General features: G+C 47.1%; 1 protein-coding gene across 2 annotated transcripts in view; it reads left to right on the top strand.

The window, feature by feature from the left end:
* Window positions 1-16170, top strand: part of FERMT1 (FERM domain containing kindlin 1) — a 96738-nt gene that overhangs the window by 30558 nt on the left and 50010 nt on the right. For both annotated transcript variants that reach the window (XM_040351694.1, XM_040351693.1), the window contains exons 3-4: window positions 6629-6862; window positions 14993-15133. In XM_040351694.1, coding sequence (XP_040207628.1) covers window positions 6629-6862; window positions 14993-15133 — 375 coding nt within the window. The remainder of the gene's footprint in view (window positions 1-6628; window positions 6863-14992; window positions 15134-16170) is intronic.

The raw sequence follows: 16170 nt of genomic DNA, 5'->3' as shown, positions 1-16170 counted from the left end.
TGTGGGGTATTGCAGAGTAGTGTGGGGTATTGCAGAGTAGTGTGGGGTATTGCAGAGTATGGGTATTGTGTATTGCACAGTATGGGGCAGGGATGGCTGAGCAGGGATGGATGGCTGGCTGGATCTGTGACTGCATGTGTCACAGATCCAGCTCACAGCACTCGTGCTGCATCCGCTCTCTCCCCTCCCCCTCTCCTCTCACACTGTACCGTTCGGTACAGAGAGGGGAGGGAGGAACCGGCGTCATCACATGACGCCGGTTTGTTTACAAATGATCGCTCCGTCATTGGACGGAGCGATCACGTGGTAAACCGCCGCTATCAGCGGCGATTTACCGTGATCCGTGATGCGCCGGGTCCGGAGGACCCGGCGGTCACGGACATTCCCGTGTGCGCGCCCCAGAGGGCGCACGGGAGCGCGATTCTGGGAGGACGTCCATGGACGTCCTCCCAGAGTTAAGCAACCGCCTTGTAGACGTATATCGTCTATAGGGCAGTTGTTGACTGGTTAACCACGTCAGCCCCGGAAGAATTTACCCCCTTCCTGACCAGAGCACTTTTTGCGGTTCGGCACTGCGTCGCTTCAACTGACAATTGCGCGGTCATGCGACGTGGCTCCCAAACAAAATTGGCGTCCTTTTTTTCCCACAAATAGAGCTTTCTTTTGGTGGTATTTGATCACCAGAGCGACATATTTGAAAAACATTTTACATTTTTTTTCTTTTTGCTATAATAAATATCCCCAAAAAATCTATAAAAAAACAAACATTTTCCTCAGGTTATGCCGATACGTATTCTTCTACCTATTTTTGGTAAAAAAAAAATCGCAATAAGCGTTTATTAATTGGTTTGCGCAAAAGTTTTAGCATCTACAAAATAGGGGATAGAATTATTACATTTTTTTTTTTTTACTAGTAATGGCGGCGATCAGTGATTTTTATTGTGACCTTGACATTGCGGCGGACACATCGGACACTTTTCACACATTTTTGGGACCATTCACATTTACACAGCGATTAATGCTATAAAACTGCACTGATTACTGTGAAAATGTGACTGGCAGGGAAGGGGTTAACCACTAGGGGGCGCTGAAGGGGTTAAATATGTTCCCTAGTGAGTGATTTTAACTGTAGGGGGAGGGGACTCACAAGGGGAGGAGACCCATCTGTGTTCCTCTGTACTAGGAACACACATCGGTCTCCTCACCTCTGACAGGACGTGGATCTGTGTGTTTACCAGGGGCAGACTGACCATTCAGGCTTTCAGGCACTTCCCGAGGGCCCCATGCCACTAGGGGGCCCCATCAGGGTTGCCAGGCTCAGTAAAACAAGAGACAGTATGTCAAAATCTGTGTTTTTTTTTTGTTTTTTTTACATCTGTCACTAATATGTCCGATGTGAAAATCCTGAGATTTTAGCTGCCCCGCCTCTGCACTGCCTCCTGGCGTAGTGGATAACTGTAAGCCCGGGGGCCCCATAATCTTCTATTGCCCGGGGGCCCCATGAGTTGTCAGTCCTCCCCTGGTGTTTACACACACAGATCCACGGTCCTGCAGTGATTGCGGGCAATCACGGCCGCCGGGCACGCGCACCGGGTCCCAAGTGATGCAGCGGGCGCGCGTCCACCAGATGGCCGGGAAGCCTAGGACATCATATGATGTCCACCCAGGATGGGAGATCCCATCTGTGGACGTAATTTCACAATGAGCGGGTAGGGAAGTGGTTAAACAAATCCGAAATAACAAAATTCTAATTCGGAGGAAATTTAAATTTGAATCGTTTTCCAATTTCCAAAAAAGAAAAAAATAGAATAGAAAATAAAGGAAAGGAATAGAAAAAAAAAACATTCCATTTCATTTATTTTCTATTCTATTTTTTTCTTTTTTGGAAATTGGGAAAGCTATTCAAATTCAAAAACTATTCCAAATTGATTCAAAAACGTTTCGAAAATTGATTACTCATAGATATGTGCACTGCCAAAAAATTCTTTTTTTCCTTAATTGTTTCATTCGTCTTTTTTTGCTTTTTTCGGAGATTCGGAAAATTAGAAAAAAAAAAGTTTTTTCCGTTTTTTTTTTTTTTTTTTGTCTTTTTTCGAAAATTCGGAATTCCGAATTTTCGAATTTCCGAAAAAGCAAAAAACTAAATTCAAAAAATTCGGAAATTTCCCATTTTCGAAATTCCGAATTTTCTAATTTTTGAATTTTCAAAATTACGAATTTCGAAAAAAAAAAAAAAATAAATAAAAAAATTCGAGAATGCGAAATTGCAAAATTCGAAAATTTGAAAATCGCATTTTAGATTTTCGAATTTTAGATTTTCAAATTTTAGATTTTCCCAAATTTTAGATTTCAAATTTTAGATTTTCAAATTTTAGATTTTCGAATTTTGCAATTTCGCATTTTCTAATTTTTTTTATTCCGAATTTTCGTATTTCCGAATTTCTGAAATTCGGATTTTAGATTTTCAAATTTTTAGAATTTCAGAGATTCTGAAATACGAAAATTCGGAAATTCGGAATTAACGAATTTCTCAAAATTCGTTAAAAAAATAATTAGAAACTAAACGAATTGCACATGTCTACCCATATGCCATGCTGGCAGAGCAAAGGTAACAACTGTGAGGATACAATTTTGATCAACAAGCCTGCAAATGTGAAAATTCTTTTGTAAATGGGGTCCAAAGAGCAAAAGGCCGAAAAAAGGATGGAGCAGCAGCAGCGCTCTCTTTCAGAAGACTGAACACCTGAGGTGACCTTCTATTTCTTTGTTCCTCACACGCCCTCTTCTACAAAGACACCCATTCACCTTCAATCCTTTTCCCTTTCCCTTTCTGTTTCTTATCTTTCTCATACAAATCACACCCAACATTCTCCAAGAACAGACCCTTCTCATTCCAAGCCAAAAAACATTCCACAACTTTTTTCTGGTTGGCAGCAGAACTTTATTTTACCATTTTGTTTTCTATAACTTTTTAGTTTAGTAGTTGTGTATATCAGTCCGGTATGACACGTGGCTTTTGTCAGAGAACTTAACCCCTTCCATACCGGGCATTTTCACCCCCTTCCTGCCCAGACCAATTTTTAGTTTTCAGCGCTGTCGCACTTTAATTGACAATTGCGCGGTCGTACAACGCTGTACCCAAATGAAATCTTTGGGGCAGATCCACAGAGAGAGTACGCCAGCGTATCTACTGATACTCCGGCGTACTTTCAAATTTCCCGCGTCGTATCTTTGGTTTGAATCCTCAAAACAAGATACGACGGCATCTGGGTTCGTACGCCTTCGGATCTTAGATGCAATACTTCGGCGTCCGCTGGGTGGAGTTCTCGTCATTTTCCGCGTCGAGTATGCAAATTAGCTATTTCCGACGATCCACGAACGTACGCGCGGCCGTCGCATTCTCTTACGTTGTCTCTAGTCCGCTTTTTCCGGCGTACAGTAAAAGCTGCTGTTTTGCGGCGTATAGTTAGACTTGCCATGTTAAGTATGGCTGTCGTTCCCGCGTTTCATTAGAATTATTTTTTTTTTTTGTTTGCGTAAGTCGTTCGTGAATCGGGATGGACGTAATTTACGTCCAGGTCAAAACCAATGACGTCCTTGCGACGTCATTTAGCGCAATGCACGGCGGGAAATTTAGGGACGGCGCATGCGCAGTTCGTTCCGCGTGGGGACGCGCTTCATTTAAATGAAACACGACCCCTACCCGCCCAATTTGAATTCCGCGCCCTTACGCCGCTTGAGATACACTACACCGCCGTAACTTACGGCGCAAAATCTTTATGGATTCGAACCAAAGTCAGGTAAGGTACGGAGGCGTAGCGTATCTCAGATACGATGCGCCGGGGCAGATCTTTGTGGATCTGCCCCTTTATGTTTTTTTCCCCCACAAATAGAGCTTTTGTTTGGTGGTATTTGATCACCTCTGCGTTTTTTTGTTTGTTTTTGCGCTATTAACAAAAGAGCGAAAATTTTGAAAAAAAAAGCAATATTTTTTACTTTTTGATTTAACCACTTAATCACCGCCTCATAGCCGAATTACGGCTTCAAGGCGGTTCCTTAACTCTGGGAGGACATCCATGGACGTCCTCCCAGAATCACGCTCCCGCGCGCCCCCTGGGGCGCGCACACGGGAGTGTCCGTGACCGCCGGGTCCAGAGTGGCTGTTTACCACGTGATCACTCTGTCCAAAGACAGAGCGATCACATGTAAACAAACCGGTGTCATTTGATGACGCTGGTTCCTCCCTCCTCTCTCTGTACCGATCAGTACAGTGCGAGAGGGGGAGAGCGGGTGTCAGCAGCGCTGTGGGCTGGATCTGTGACTATTGCAGTCACAGATCCAGCCATCCCTGCTCAGCCATCCCTGCAATACCCTGCGCAATACTCTGCAATACTCCCTGCGCAGTACTCTGCAATACTCCCTGCGCAATACTCTGCAATACCCCCTGCGCAATACTCTGCAATACCCCCTGCGCAGTACTCTGCAATACCCCCGGCACAATACTCTGCAATAGCCCCTACGCAATACTCTGCAATACCCCCTGCGCAGTACTCTGCAATACCCCCTGCGCAGTACTCTGCAATACCCCCTGCGCAGTACTCTGCAATACCCCCTACGCAATACTCTGCAATACCCCCTGCGCAGTACTCTGCAATACCCCCTGCGCAGTACTCTGCAATACCCCCTGCGCAGTACTCTGCAATACCCCCTGCGCAATACTTTGCAATACCCCCTGCGCAGTACTCTGCAATACCCCCTGCGCAGTACTCTGCAATACCCCCTACGCAGTACTCTGCAATACCCCCCTGCGCAGTACTCTGCAATACCCCTGCGCAATACTCTGCAATACCCCCTGCGCAGTACTCTGCAATACCCCCTGCGCAGTACTCTGCAATACCCCCTGCGCAGATACTCTGCAATACCCCCTGCGCAGATACTCTGCAATACCCCCTGCGCAGATACTCTGCAATACCCCCTGCGCCGTACTCTGCAATACCCCCTGCGCCGTACTCTGCAATACCCCCTGCGCAGTACTCTGCAATACCCCCTACGCAGTACTCTGCAATACCCCTGCGCAGTACTCTGCAATACCCCTGCGCAGATACTCTGCAATACCCCCTGCGCAGATACTCTGCAATACCCCCTGCGCAGTACTCTGCAATACCCCCTGCGCAGTACTCTGCAATACCCCTGCGCAGTACTCTGCAATACCCCCTGCGCAGTACTCTGCAATACCCCCTACGCAGTACTCTGCAATACCCCCTACGCAGTACTCTGCAATACCCCTGCGCAGATACTCTGCAATACCCCTGCGCAGATACTCTGCAATACCCCCTGCGCAGATACTCTGCAATACCCCCTGCGCAGATACTCTGCAATACCCCCTGCGCAGATACTCTGCAATACCCCCTGCGCAGTACTCTGCAATACCCCCTGCGCAGTACTCTGCAATACCCCCTGCGCAGATACTCTGCAATACCCCCTGCGCAATACTCTGCAATACCCCCTGCGCTGTACTCTGCAATACCCCCTACGCAATACTCTGCAATACCCCCTGCGCAGTACTCTGCAATACCCCCTGCGCAATACTCTGCAATACCCCCTGCGCAGTACTCTGCAATACCCCCTGCTCAGTACTCTGCAATACCCCCTGAGCAGTATTCTGTCTGATGGTGTGTACAACCATCAGACAGAAATCTCCGGGCGGACATGTCCGCTCAAAACGGTCCGGCGGACCGTTTTGAGCGGACAGTCCGTCCGTCTGTACGAGCCCTTAGATGCGCCTCTTTTAATCATCAACCATGTGAGTTGCTAAATGTTGTAACTTCATTGAATGTAACCATATTGCTACACTTAGAAGCGCCTCTCTTCTCTTTTATACTCTGGAGCTCCTGCTGGATTTCTCTTCTAATCCCCTTGTGGAGGCTTCCATTTGTGGATGGACATTTTATGGTTACACAACCAATCACATCGCTATAATCTTTTTATATGGACTATAAAATGAAGGACTTATGAATAAATGGTTGTGGAACAAATCATTTGAGTTTCCATTATTTCTTATGGGGAAATTCGCTTTGGTATACAAGTGCTTTGGATTACAAGCATGTTTCTGGAACGAATTATGCTTGCAATCCAAGGTTTTACTTTATTATTGCAGCAGCCAATCCCAGACGACGTCCGCTAGTGATGAAACGCGTAGCGGGTCTGTGTTCCCAACGTCACTACACCTCTCCATATGGAGATCCTGTGAAACGGCCGATGAACTTAGCGGAGGAGACGCAGAGAAACGTCGTATTTGTACCCATATACACCGCGCATTTCCTACTTGCGTCTGTAAGTGCAATACGATCCGTTTCATTAAACCCTTTTTATTGCAGTATACACTATGGATCTTCTTTTTCTTATTTCTCTGAGATATCACTAATCCGATCTTCTACACACGTCCGGTGTAACCTCGAGTCTTCAGGGAGACGTTAAACACCCCAGGCGCAGATTTACTTTATTACATTTATGGTTTTGGGATTACTACCACTGGATTTGTGAATTTTTTTTACTTTTGACTCTGTACCACTTTTTTTCAATATATACAAAGAGTATACTTTTACATCTTCCTGTGTTTGTGTTTTAGGTATTGCCAGGGATTGGTCGGATTATGCCCTTTGGTGGGAACAAAAGAGCAGCTGGCTGCTGAAGACACATTGGACGCTGGATAAATATGGCGTGCAAGCCGACGCAAAGCTTTTCTTTACCCCTCAATACAAGCGGCTGCGGGTCCGATTACCGAATATGAAAACCGTGCGGCTAAAAGTTAGTTTTTCAGCGCTGGTCTTCAAAGCCGTTGTTGAGATCTGCAGGACACTAAGTAAGTGATCGACCACAAAACATCAAATTGCGTTATCTGTGTGGCTACTTTAGGTGTATCGTGACCCCCACCCGCTACCGTTACACTGAAGTTTATGCTTGGCGCACTTGTACGCTAAATAAAGTATTGGCGTATTATGTTTCTCATTGGTGATTGGCCCGTCAGATATTCCTGTTTCTAGCCAACTGTCAGGACTTTCACAAAATGTAGTTGTTGCAGTGGCGATGCGTCCATAAAGGGCGCAAGAGCGCTCCCCCCTCCCCTCTCCTGCTCTCTCACATAGTTTCATGCATTGCATGAATCTATCTATTGTCGCCGCTGCCGCCCCCTATTCATGTGCCAGACCCCTCGTCGGGCGCTGGGCATATAAATTACAGCGGCGGGTGTGTTTTGGAAGCACCTGATTAGAGCTATAGGCTCTAATAGGCTTCCTGATTAGAGCCTGTGGGCTCTAATAGGCTTCCAAAAGGGTAAACAGCGGGCTCACTGCTGTGCGTTCACTGATTACTCAGTCTTGTGTTAGGGAACAGAATACATCACTTCCCTAACACTGACCCGCCTTTCAGCCAATCGGGTGCACTGGGTCTGGTTACCCTGTCACCTGACTGGCTGAAACAACAGGCGCCGCTATTGGACGCCTGACGGGACATGAGGACAGTGTGGAGAAGTGCCCGGCCCCACAGGAGACATGAAGGACCCCGCTCATCGCCGTCACCCGCTGCCCCACCAAGACAGGGTAAGTGCCGGGCAGATGGCGAGCGGGCAGGGGTCACACTGGCAGCATTTGATGGGCACCCTGGAAGCATTTAACCACTTAGGGACCCGTTCACACCGATTTACGTCACACACAACCCAGTCCGAAGCTCCGTGACCACGGCCGCGGGACTCGCGGACCCGATTGCCGCTGAAGTCTGGCGATCGGTCCCCGGAGCTGAAGAACAGGGAGGGCTGTGTGTAAACACAGCTTCCCCGTTCTTCACTGTGGCGCCGTGATCGATCGTGTGTTCCCTTATATAGGGAATCACAATCGATGACGTCACACCTACTGCCACACCCCCCTACAGTTAGAAACGGACATGAGGTCACACATAACTTCTTCAACGCCCTCTTGTGGTTAACTCCCAAACTACAACTGTCATTTTCACAGTAAACAATGCATTTTAAAAAAAATATATTAATAAAAATGCAATAAAACTATCCCCTATTTTGTAAACACTATACATTTTGCGCAAACCAACCGATAAACGCTTATTGCGATTTTTTTTTTTACAAAAAATATGTAGAAGAATACGTATCGGCCTAAACTGAGGACATTTTTTTTTATATATTTATTTTTGGGGGATATTTATTATAGCAAAAAGTAAAAAATATTGATTTTTTTTCAAAATTGTCGCTCTATTTTTGTTTATAGCGCAAAAAATAAAAACCGCAGAGGTGATCAAATACCATCAAAAGAAAGCTCTATTTGTGGGAAAAAAAGGACGCCAATTTTGTTTGGGAGCCACGTCGCACGACCGCGCAATTGTCAGTTAAATCGACGCAGTGCCGAATCGAAAAAACTGGCCAGGTCCTTTAGCTGCCTAAAGGTCCGGGTCTTAAGTGGTTAATGGGCACTGTGGCAGCATTTGATGGGCACACTGGCAGCATTTGATGGGCACACTGGCAGCATTTGATGGGCACACAGGCAGCATTTGGCACACTGGCAGCATTATGATGGGCACAGTGGCAGTGTTTGATGTCCACAGTGGCTGAGTTTGATGGGCACAGTGGCTGAGTTTGATGGTCACAGTGGCTGCGTTTGATGGGCACAGTGGCTGCGTTTGATGGGCACAGTGGCTGAGTTTGATGGGCACAGTGGCTGAGTTTGATGGGCACAGTGGCTGAGTTTGATGGGCACAGTGGCTGAGTTTGATGGGCACAGTGGCTGCGTTTGATGGGCACAGTGGCTGCGTTTGATGGGCACAGTGGCTGCGTTTGATGGGCACAGTGGCTGCGTTTGATGTTTTTTTGTTTTGTTTTTTAATTCAGTTTGTTTGCGCCCCCCCAAAAATTTTGAGCACCAGCCACCACTGAATTGTTGGCATCAAACAAGACTGCCGATAGGGAATCACTGCCCATGATCCAACGTTTGCAGCTATACCTGTTTACGCGCGTGCCGGACTGATACACACGTTTGCTTTGCCGGGGGGGGGGGGGGGGCGGTTGCACTGGTGCGCAGTCATGTTGGAACAGGAAGGGGCCGTCCCCCAAACTGTTCCCACATAGTTGGGAGCATGAAATTGGCCAAAATGTCTTGTTATGCTGACGCCTTAAGAATTCCCTTCACTGGAACTAAGAGGTCAAGCCCAACCCATGAAAAACAACCCCTCACACCATAATCCCCCCTCCACCAAATGATTTGAAGCAATGCACAAAGCAAGGTCCATAAAGACATGGATGAGCAAGTTTGGGGTGGAGGAACTTGACTGGCCTGCACAGAGTCCTGACCTCAACCCGATAGAACACTTTTGGGATGAATTTGAGCGGACAGTGCGAGCCAGGCCTTCTTATCCAACATCAGTGCCTGACCTCACAAATGTGCTTCTGGAAGAATGGTCAAACATTCCCATAGACACACTCCTAAACCTTGTGGACAACCTTCCCAGAAGAGATGAAGCTGTTATAGCTGTAAAGGGCGGGGCCAACTCAATATTCAACACTATGGACTAAGACTGGGATGTCATTATTGTTCATGGGCTAGATTCACATAGATCAGCGGATCTTTAGATCCACCTAATCTATCTGTTTTAAGATCCGCCGCCGTAAGTTTGAGAGGCAAGTGGGTAATTCACAAAGCACTTACCTCCAAACTTGCGGCGGCGGATCGTAAATCCCCCGGCGGAATTCAAATTCCGCGGCTAGGGGGAGTGTACTATTTAAATCAGGCGCGTCCCCGCGCCGATTTAAATGCGCATGCGCCGTCCGTGAATTTTCCCGGCGTGCATTGCTCCCAATGACGTCATTGGTTTCGACGCTTACGTAAATGACGTCCATCCGTATTCGAGAACGACTTACGCAAACGACGTGAAAAGAAAAAAAATCGACGCGGGAACGACGGCCATACTTAACATTGGCTGCGCCTCATAGAAGCAGGGGTAAGTATACGCTGGAAAACCGCTACGTAAACGTCGTAAAAACACTGCGTCGGGCCCGCGTACGTTCGTGAATTGGCGTATCTCGCTGATTTACATATTTCTCAGCGTAAATCAGCGAGAACGCCCCCCACGCCATTTTTAAATTGCAGTTAAGATCCGACGGTGTAACACACTTACACCTGTCGGATCTTAGGGCTACCTATGCGTAACTGATTCTATGAATCAGTCGCATAGATACGACAGGCCTAACTCAGAGATACGACGGCGTATCTCTCTGTGAATCTGGCCCCATGTGTGTGTAAAGGCAGGCGTCCCAATACTTTTGACAATATAGTGTATGTACTTGTGGTATGAAAAGCGCATAATAAAATGGGCTGATTGTTTGATAGAATAATATGTAAGGTGTTGCCCATGGAATGGAGGTATGTGCCTGGCACACGGTGCGGGTCATGCCCCTCGGGGCTCGGGAATGTGTATAGCAGACGTCTCTCCAATCTCATCCAACATGACTGTGCTTGTGCCTCGTACACGAGACGTCTTCATGCAGCTCCGCCTACAGAGAGCTCTGATTGGTTCCTTAACACACAATCTATACAAAACTCATCGAATGTCGCTGTTTTCTTAGAAAAGAGGAATAAAACTGACCCAATTATTGCCCCCCCCCCCCCCCCAGCACAGGAACACTTTACACTTCTGGTATAATATGACACAACAGCCCCATACTGCCTGGATTCATTAGACACTTGTCTGCTGGGCACTTTTACCCCCTTCCTGCCCAGGCCAGTTTTCAGCGTTGTCACTCTTTGATAATTGCGCAGTCATGTAACACGGAACCCAAAGGAAAGTTTTATCATTTTTTTTTAGACAGATAGAGCTTTCTTTTGGTGGTATTTAACCACTTCCCTACCGCGTCATTGTGAAATGACGGCGGCAGGAACCCCTCCTCGATCCGGGAGGACGTCATATGACGTCCTGGGCTTTGCGGGTGGATATCTGAATGATGCCTGCAGCGAGAGGCATCATTCAGATATCCTTCTCTTGTGCCGGCGATTCTGCACAACGTAAGAACGATCATAGCGGCGATTCCGCCGCTAGATCGTTCTTACAGGCGGCGGAAGGGGACATCCTCCCCCTCCCGCCGCCATCCGGTGCTTCTCCGGGCTCTCCCGTGCCATCGGGGGCCCGGAGAACGAATCATCCGGCGCTGGCAGGAAGCATAGAGATGACTGGTGACCAGATGGTCACCAGTCATCTCTATGACCGTTGGAGGACCCGGGCGCGATGTGATGACGTCACGCCCGGGTCCCCGTAAGTAAACAAAGCCGCAATTGCGGCTGCTAAGCAACAGCCAGCATGAGATCGGTGAATTTTTTTTCACAATCTCATGCTTTCCAGCCTGGAGGAGAGATGTGGGGTCTTATTGACCCTGCATCTCTCCATAAAGAGGACCTGTCACACACATTCCTATTACAAGGGATGTTTACATTCCTTGTAATAGGAATAAAAGTGATAATAAAAAAAAGAAAATAAAAAAAAAGTGTAAAAAAAGAAATAAATATGTAAAAAAAAAAAAGAAATAAAAAATATTTTTTTTAACGCCCCTGTCCCCAGTAGCTTGCACGCAGAAGCGAACGCACACGCAAGTCCCGCCGACATATGTAAACGCTATTTAAACCACATATGTGAGGTATCGCCGCGTGCGTTAGAGTGCCAGCAACAATTCTAGCACTAGATCTCCTCTGTAAATCTAAACTGGTAACCTGTAAAAAATTTCAAAGCGTTGCCTATGGAGATTTTTAAGTACCGAAGTTTGGCGCCATTCCATGAGTGTGCACAATTTTAAAGCGTGACATGTTAGGTATCTATTTACTCGGTGTAACCTAATCTTTCATATTTTACAAAAAAATTGGGCTAACTTTACTGTTTTGTTATTTTTTTAATTCATGAAACAATTTTTTTCCCAAAAAAAGGCGTTTGAAAAATTATTGCGCAAATACCGTGCAAGATAAAACGTTTCAATGACCGTCGTTTAATTCCCTAGGGTGTCTGCTAAAAAAACATATATAATGTTTGGGGGTTCTGCGTAATGTTCTAGCAAAAAAATTATGATTTGTACATGTAGGAGAGAAGTGCCAGAATAGGCCCGGTATGGAAGTGTGTATAACTGCCCGGTATGGAAGAGGTTAATCACCGCCGGGTTTGTTTGTTTTTTGTTAAACAAACAAAAACAATACCCACATTTTTTAAAACTATGGGCCAGATCCACAACAAGCGGGCTTAACTTAAATCTTCCTATTTAAGTTACACCGCCGCAAAATCTCTACCTAAGTGCCCGATCCACAAAGCACTTACCTAGAAATTTTCAGTGGTGTAACTTAAATCCGTCCGGCGCAAGGCGTTCCTAATCTAATGGGGCGAGTCCCATTTAAATTAGGCGCGCTCCCGCGCCGGACGTACTGCGCATGCTCTCGACGCGATTTTCCCGACGTGCATTGCGCGAAATTACGTTACGCCGAGTTTTGTGAATCACGCCGGGTAAAAAAAGTTGCGTCGGGAAAAAAAAGAGATGCGGCGGGAAAAAAATAAATTTTAAAAAATAAATTGACAGCGTCGCGGGAAAGAAGGGTCTACTTTTACATGGTGTACTAACTTTACACTTTGTAAAAGTAGCCCTAATTTTGCGTTTGCAAACTAACAACTTACGGAGACTTCACGAAGGGAAACCCCTTTGTGGATCTCCGTAAGTGCTAATTTGCATACCCGAAGCGGCATTTCGACGAGAAATGCCCCCAGCGGCGGCTGCGGTACTGCATCCTAAGATCCGACAGTGTAAGTCCCTTACACATGTGGGATCTTCTCCCTATCTATGAGAAACTAATTCTGTGGATCAGTTCCATAGATAGAAACAGGGATACGACGGCGTATCAGTAGATACGCCGGCGTATCCCTTTTGTGGATCAGGCCCAAAAGTTTTTCTTAGTTTCTGTAATAAAATGTTGTAAATAAGTAATTTTTCTCCTTCACTGATGGGCACTGATAGTGTACACTGATGGTTACTGATAGGGTGCACTGATAAGGAGGCATTGATGAGGCTGCACTGATGGGCACTGATAGGGTGTACTGATGGGCACTGATGATAACGTGTAGGGTGGACTGATGGTAACGTGTAGGGTACACTGATGGGAACTGATAGGGTGCACTGCTAGGAACTGCTAGGCTGCACTGATGGTAACGTGTAGGCTACACTGATGGGCACTGATAGGCTGCACTGATGAGGCTGCACTGATGAGGAGGCACTGATGAGGCTGCACTGATGAGGAGGCACTGATGAGGCTGCACTGATGAGGAGGCACTGATGAGGCTGCACTGATATGCAGCAATGATAGGCACTGATTGGCAGCACTGGTGGGCTCTGTTGGGGCTGCTCTGATCATCAAGGCACTCATGATCATATGCCCTGATTATGTAGATGTCCTCTGTGGATTTGCCAGTTATCGGCTCTCCTCACGCGGCGGTGGGGGGGGAGAGAGGATTGCGAATAACCGGCAAATCCTGTTTACATTGTACAGATCCGCTGTGATCACTGCCGATGCACAACACAGGGGGCGCGCAGGCAGCGCAAGTACAGGAAAATGTCATATGACGGCCTCCCGGCAAAGTGCGACCGCACTGTAGGCGTCATTTAGCTATATCGCAGTCATGAACAGGTTAAATCAACTTTTGTTGAGCTAGTGATGCTTGCACTGCTAACCATGTCTCAAATGTTGGCCCATTTAGCAGAAATCTGCGGAATTCGAGCCATGTGTGACCAGAGTTCAGGGGTCAGGTGTACATAATGCACATGTATATAAGCCATAATCCCCCCTAATACATATCTACCCCCGCCTCCCCCCAGTACAGCCCCCCTCAATACAGATCGCACCCCAGTTCAAATCTCTCTCCCCAAGTACAGACCCCCCCCCCCCCCCCAGGACAGAACTCCCCTTCAAGTACAGATCCCCCTTCCCCGAGTACAGATCTCTTCCCCCCAAGTACAGATCCCCCTTCCCCAAGTACATCTCTCCCCCCAAGTACAGTACAGACCCTCCCCAGGTACAGATCTCCCACCCTAGTACCGATTCCCCCCCCCCCAGCACAGGTCTCCCCCCCAGTACAGATCTCTCTCCCAGTAAAGATCTCCCCCCCAAGTACAGATCTCTCTTCCTAGGACTGATCCCCCCCAAAAAGACAGATCTCTATCCTAGTGCAGATCCCCCTCAGTACAGATCGTTCCCCAGTTCAAATCTCCCTCAGATCCCCCAAGTACCTTTCTTCCCAGTACTGATCCCCCCCCAAAAAAAGTACAGTACAGATCCCCCCAGGACAGAAATCCCCTTCAAGTACAGATCTCGTCCTCCCCCCAAGTACAACTCTCCCCCCTGTACAGGTCTCTCCCCCCAAGTACAGATCTCCCCAACCCAGCCCCCCCCCCCCAGTACAGATCTCCCTCCAAGTACAGATCTCTCTTCCCAGTACTGATCCTCAAAAAAAAAGATCTGTCCCCTAGTACAGATCCCCTAAGTACAGATCCCCCTCCCCCTAGTACAACTCTCCCCCAGTACAGGTCCCCCACCCCAGTACATATCCCCCCCCCCCCCCCAAGTACCTTTCTTCCCAGTACTGATCCCCCCCAAAAAAACAGCTCTCCCCCAGTACAACTCTCCCCCCAGTACAGGTCTCCCCCTCCCCAAGTACAGACCTCTCCCCCAGTACAGACCCCCCCCCCTCCCCCCAGTACAGTTCTTCTTCCTCCATGAAATCCACTCACTAAACCAGGTGGTCCAGAGGGGAGGTCTTCCTTCGGTTGTGTCATGTGACTGAACGTGGAGAAGAAAAACTGAGCATTTGTCGCTCCTGAACTTCCGCTGCCTGTCTCTCCACAAAAGTGGAGTCACTCTTTAAAGGCTCGATAGATCCTCTGCCTACATTTTCAGTGACCTTTTCATTATATATTTAGATATTCGGCATCCTGAAGAACTTTCCCTGTTGAAGCCTTTGGAGGATTCTGTGAAGAAGAAAAAGAAAAAAGAAGCAAAGGAACCAATTTTAGAAGAAGTGATCAACTTGGAAGGATCACACGGCAGCTCCGGATCATTGGGTAAAAAAATACTCTACATGGATATATCAAAGCTTTGCATTGGTTGATGTTAAAGTGGCTGTAAATTTCAGAAATTAAATATGAACAAAGCATATCCCTCTATAGTGTGTACTTGTATCTATCCAGAGCACTAAGGGTAATTTCTGTCTGCTGCTTCCTTCCTCTGCTATCTGCATGAGTCACTTCTGACAAGTTTTCCTGACACCAAGGCCCCGTACACACGAGGGGATCTCCGCTGGAAACGGTCCGCCGGACCGTTTCTAGCTGAGATTCCTCCTCCGGATTTGGATCCGATGGCTTGTACTCACCATCGGATCAAAATCCGCGCGGAATTCATCCACGGTGACGTGTTGCGCCGTCGCCGCTATGATGAGTGTGTCAGGGAGAGAAATGCTGATCTTCTGTTCATACAATGTATGAACAGCGATCAGTCATTTCCCCCAGTCAGTCCACCCCCCCTACAGTTAGAACACACCCAGGGGACATACTTAACCCCTTCCCCGCCCCCTAGTGTTAACCCCTTCACTGCCAGTGGCATTTTTATAGCACTGATCGCTATAAACATGCCAATGGTCCCAAAAATGTGTCAAAAGTGTCCGAAGTGTCCGCCATAATGTCGCAGTATTATTACAAATGCCATAAAAATACCCCCTATTTTGTAAACGCTATAACTTTTGCGCAAACCAATCAATAAACGCTTATTGCGATTTTTTTTTTTACGAAAAATATGTAGAAGAATACGTATCGGCCTAAACTGAGGAAAAAAAACGTTTTTTTTATATATTTTTGGGGGATATTTATTATAGCAAAAAGTAAAAAATATTGGGCCAGATTCATAAAGAAGATACGACGGCGTATCTCCTGATACGCCGTCGTATCTCTGAATCCGGCCGGTCGTATCTATGCGCCTGATTCATAGAATCAGTTACGCATAGATCTCCCTAAGATCCGACTGGTGTAATTGACTTACACCGTTGGATCTTAGGCTGCAATTCTAGGCCGGCCGCTAGGTGGCGATTCCATTGCGATCGGCGTAG

This window comes from Rana temporaria, chromosome 4 (assembly GCF_905171775.1).
Source record: "Rana temporaria chromosome 4, aRanTem1.1, whole genome shotgun sequence".
In the NCBI taxonomy this organism is placed as follows: Eukaryota; Metazoa; Chordata; class Amphibia; order Anura; family Ranidae; genus Rana; species Rana temporaria.
Note: the sequence above shows the minus strand (reverse complement) of the source record. Positions and strands in the feature narration are given on the sequence as shown.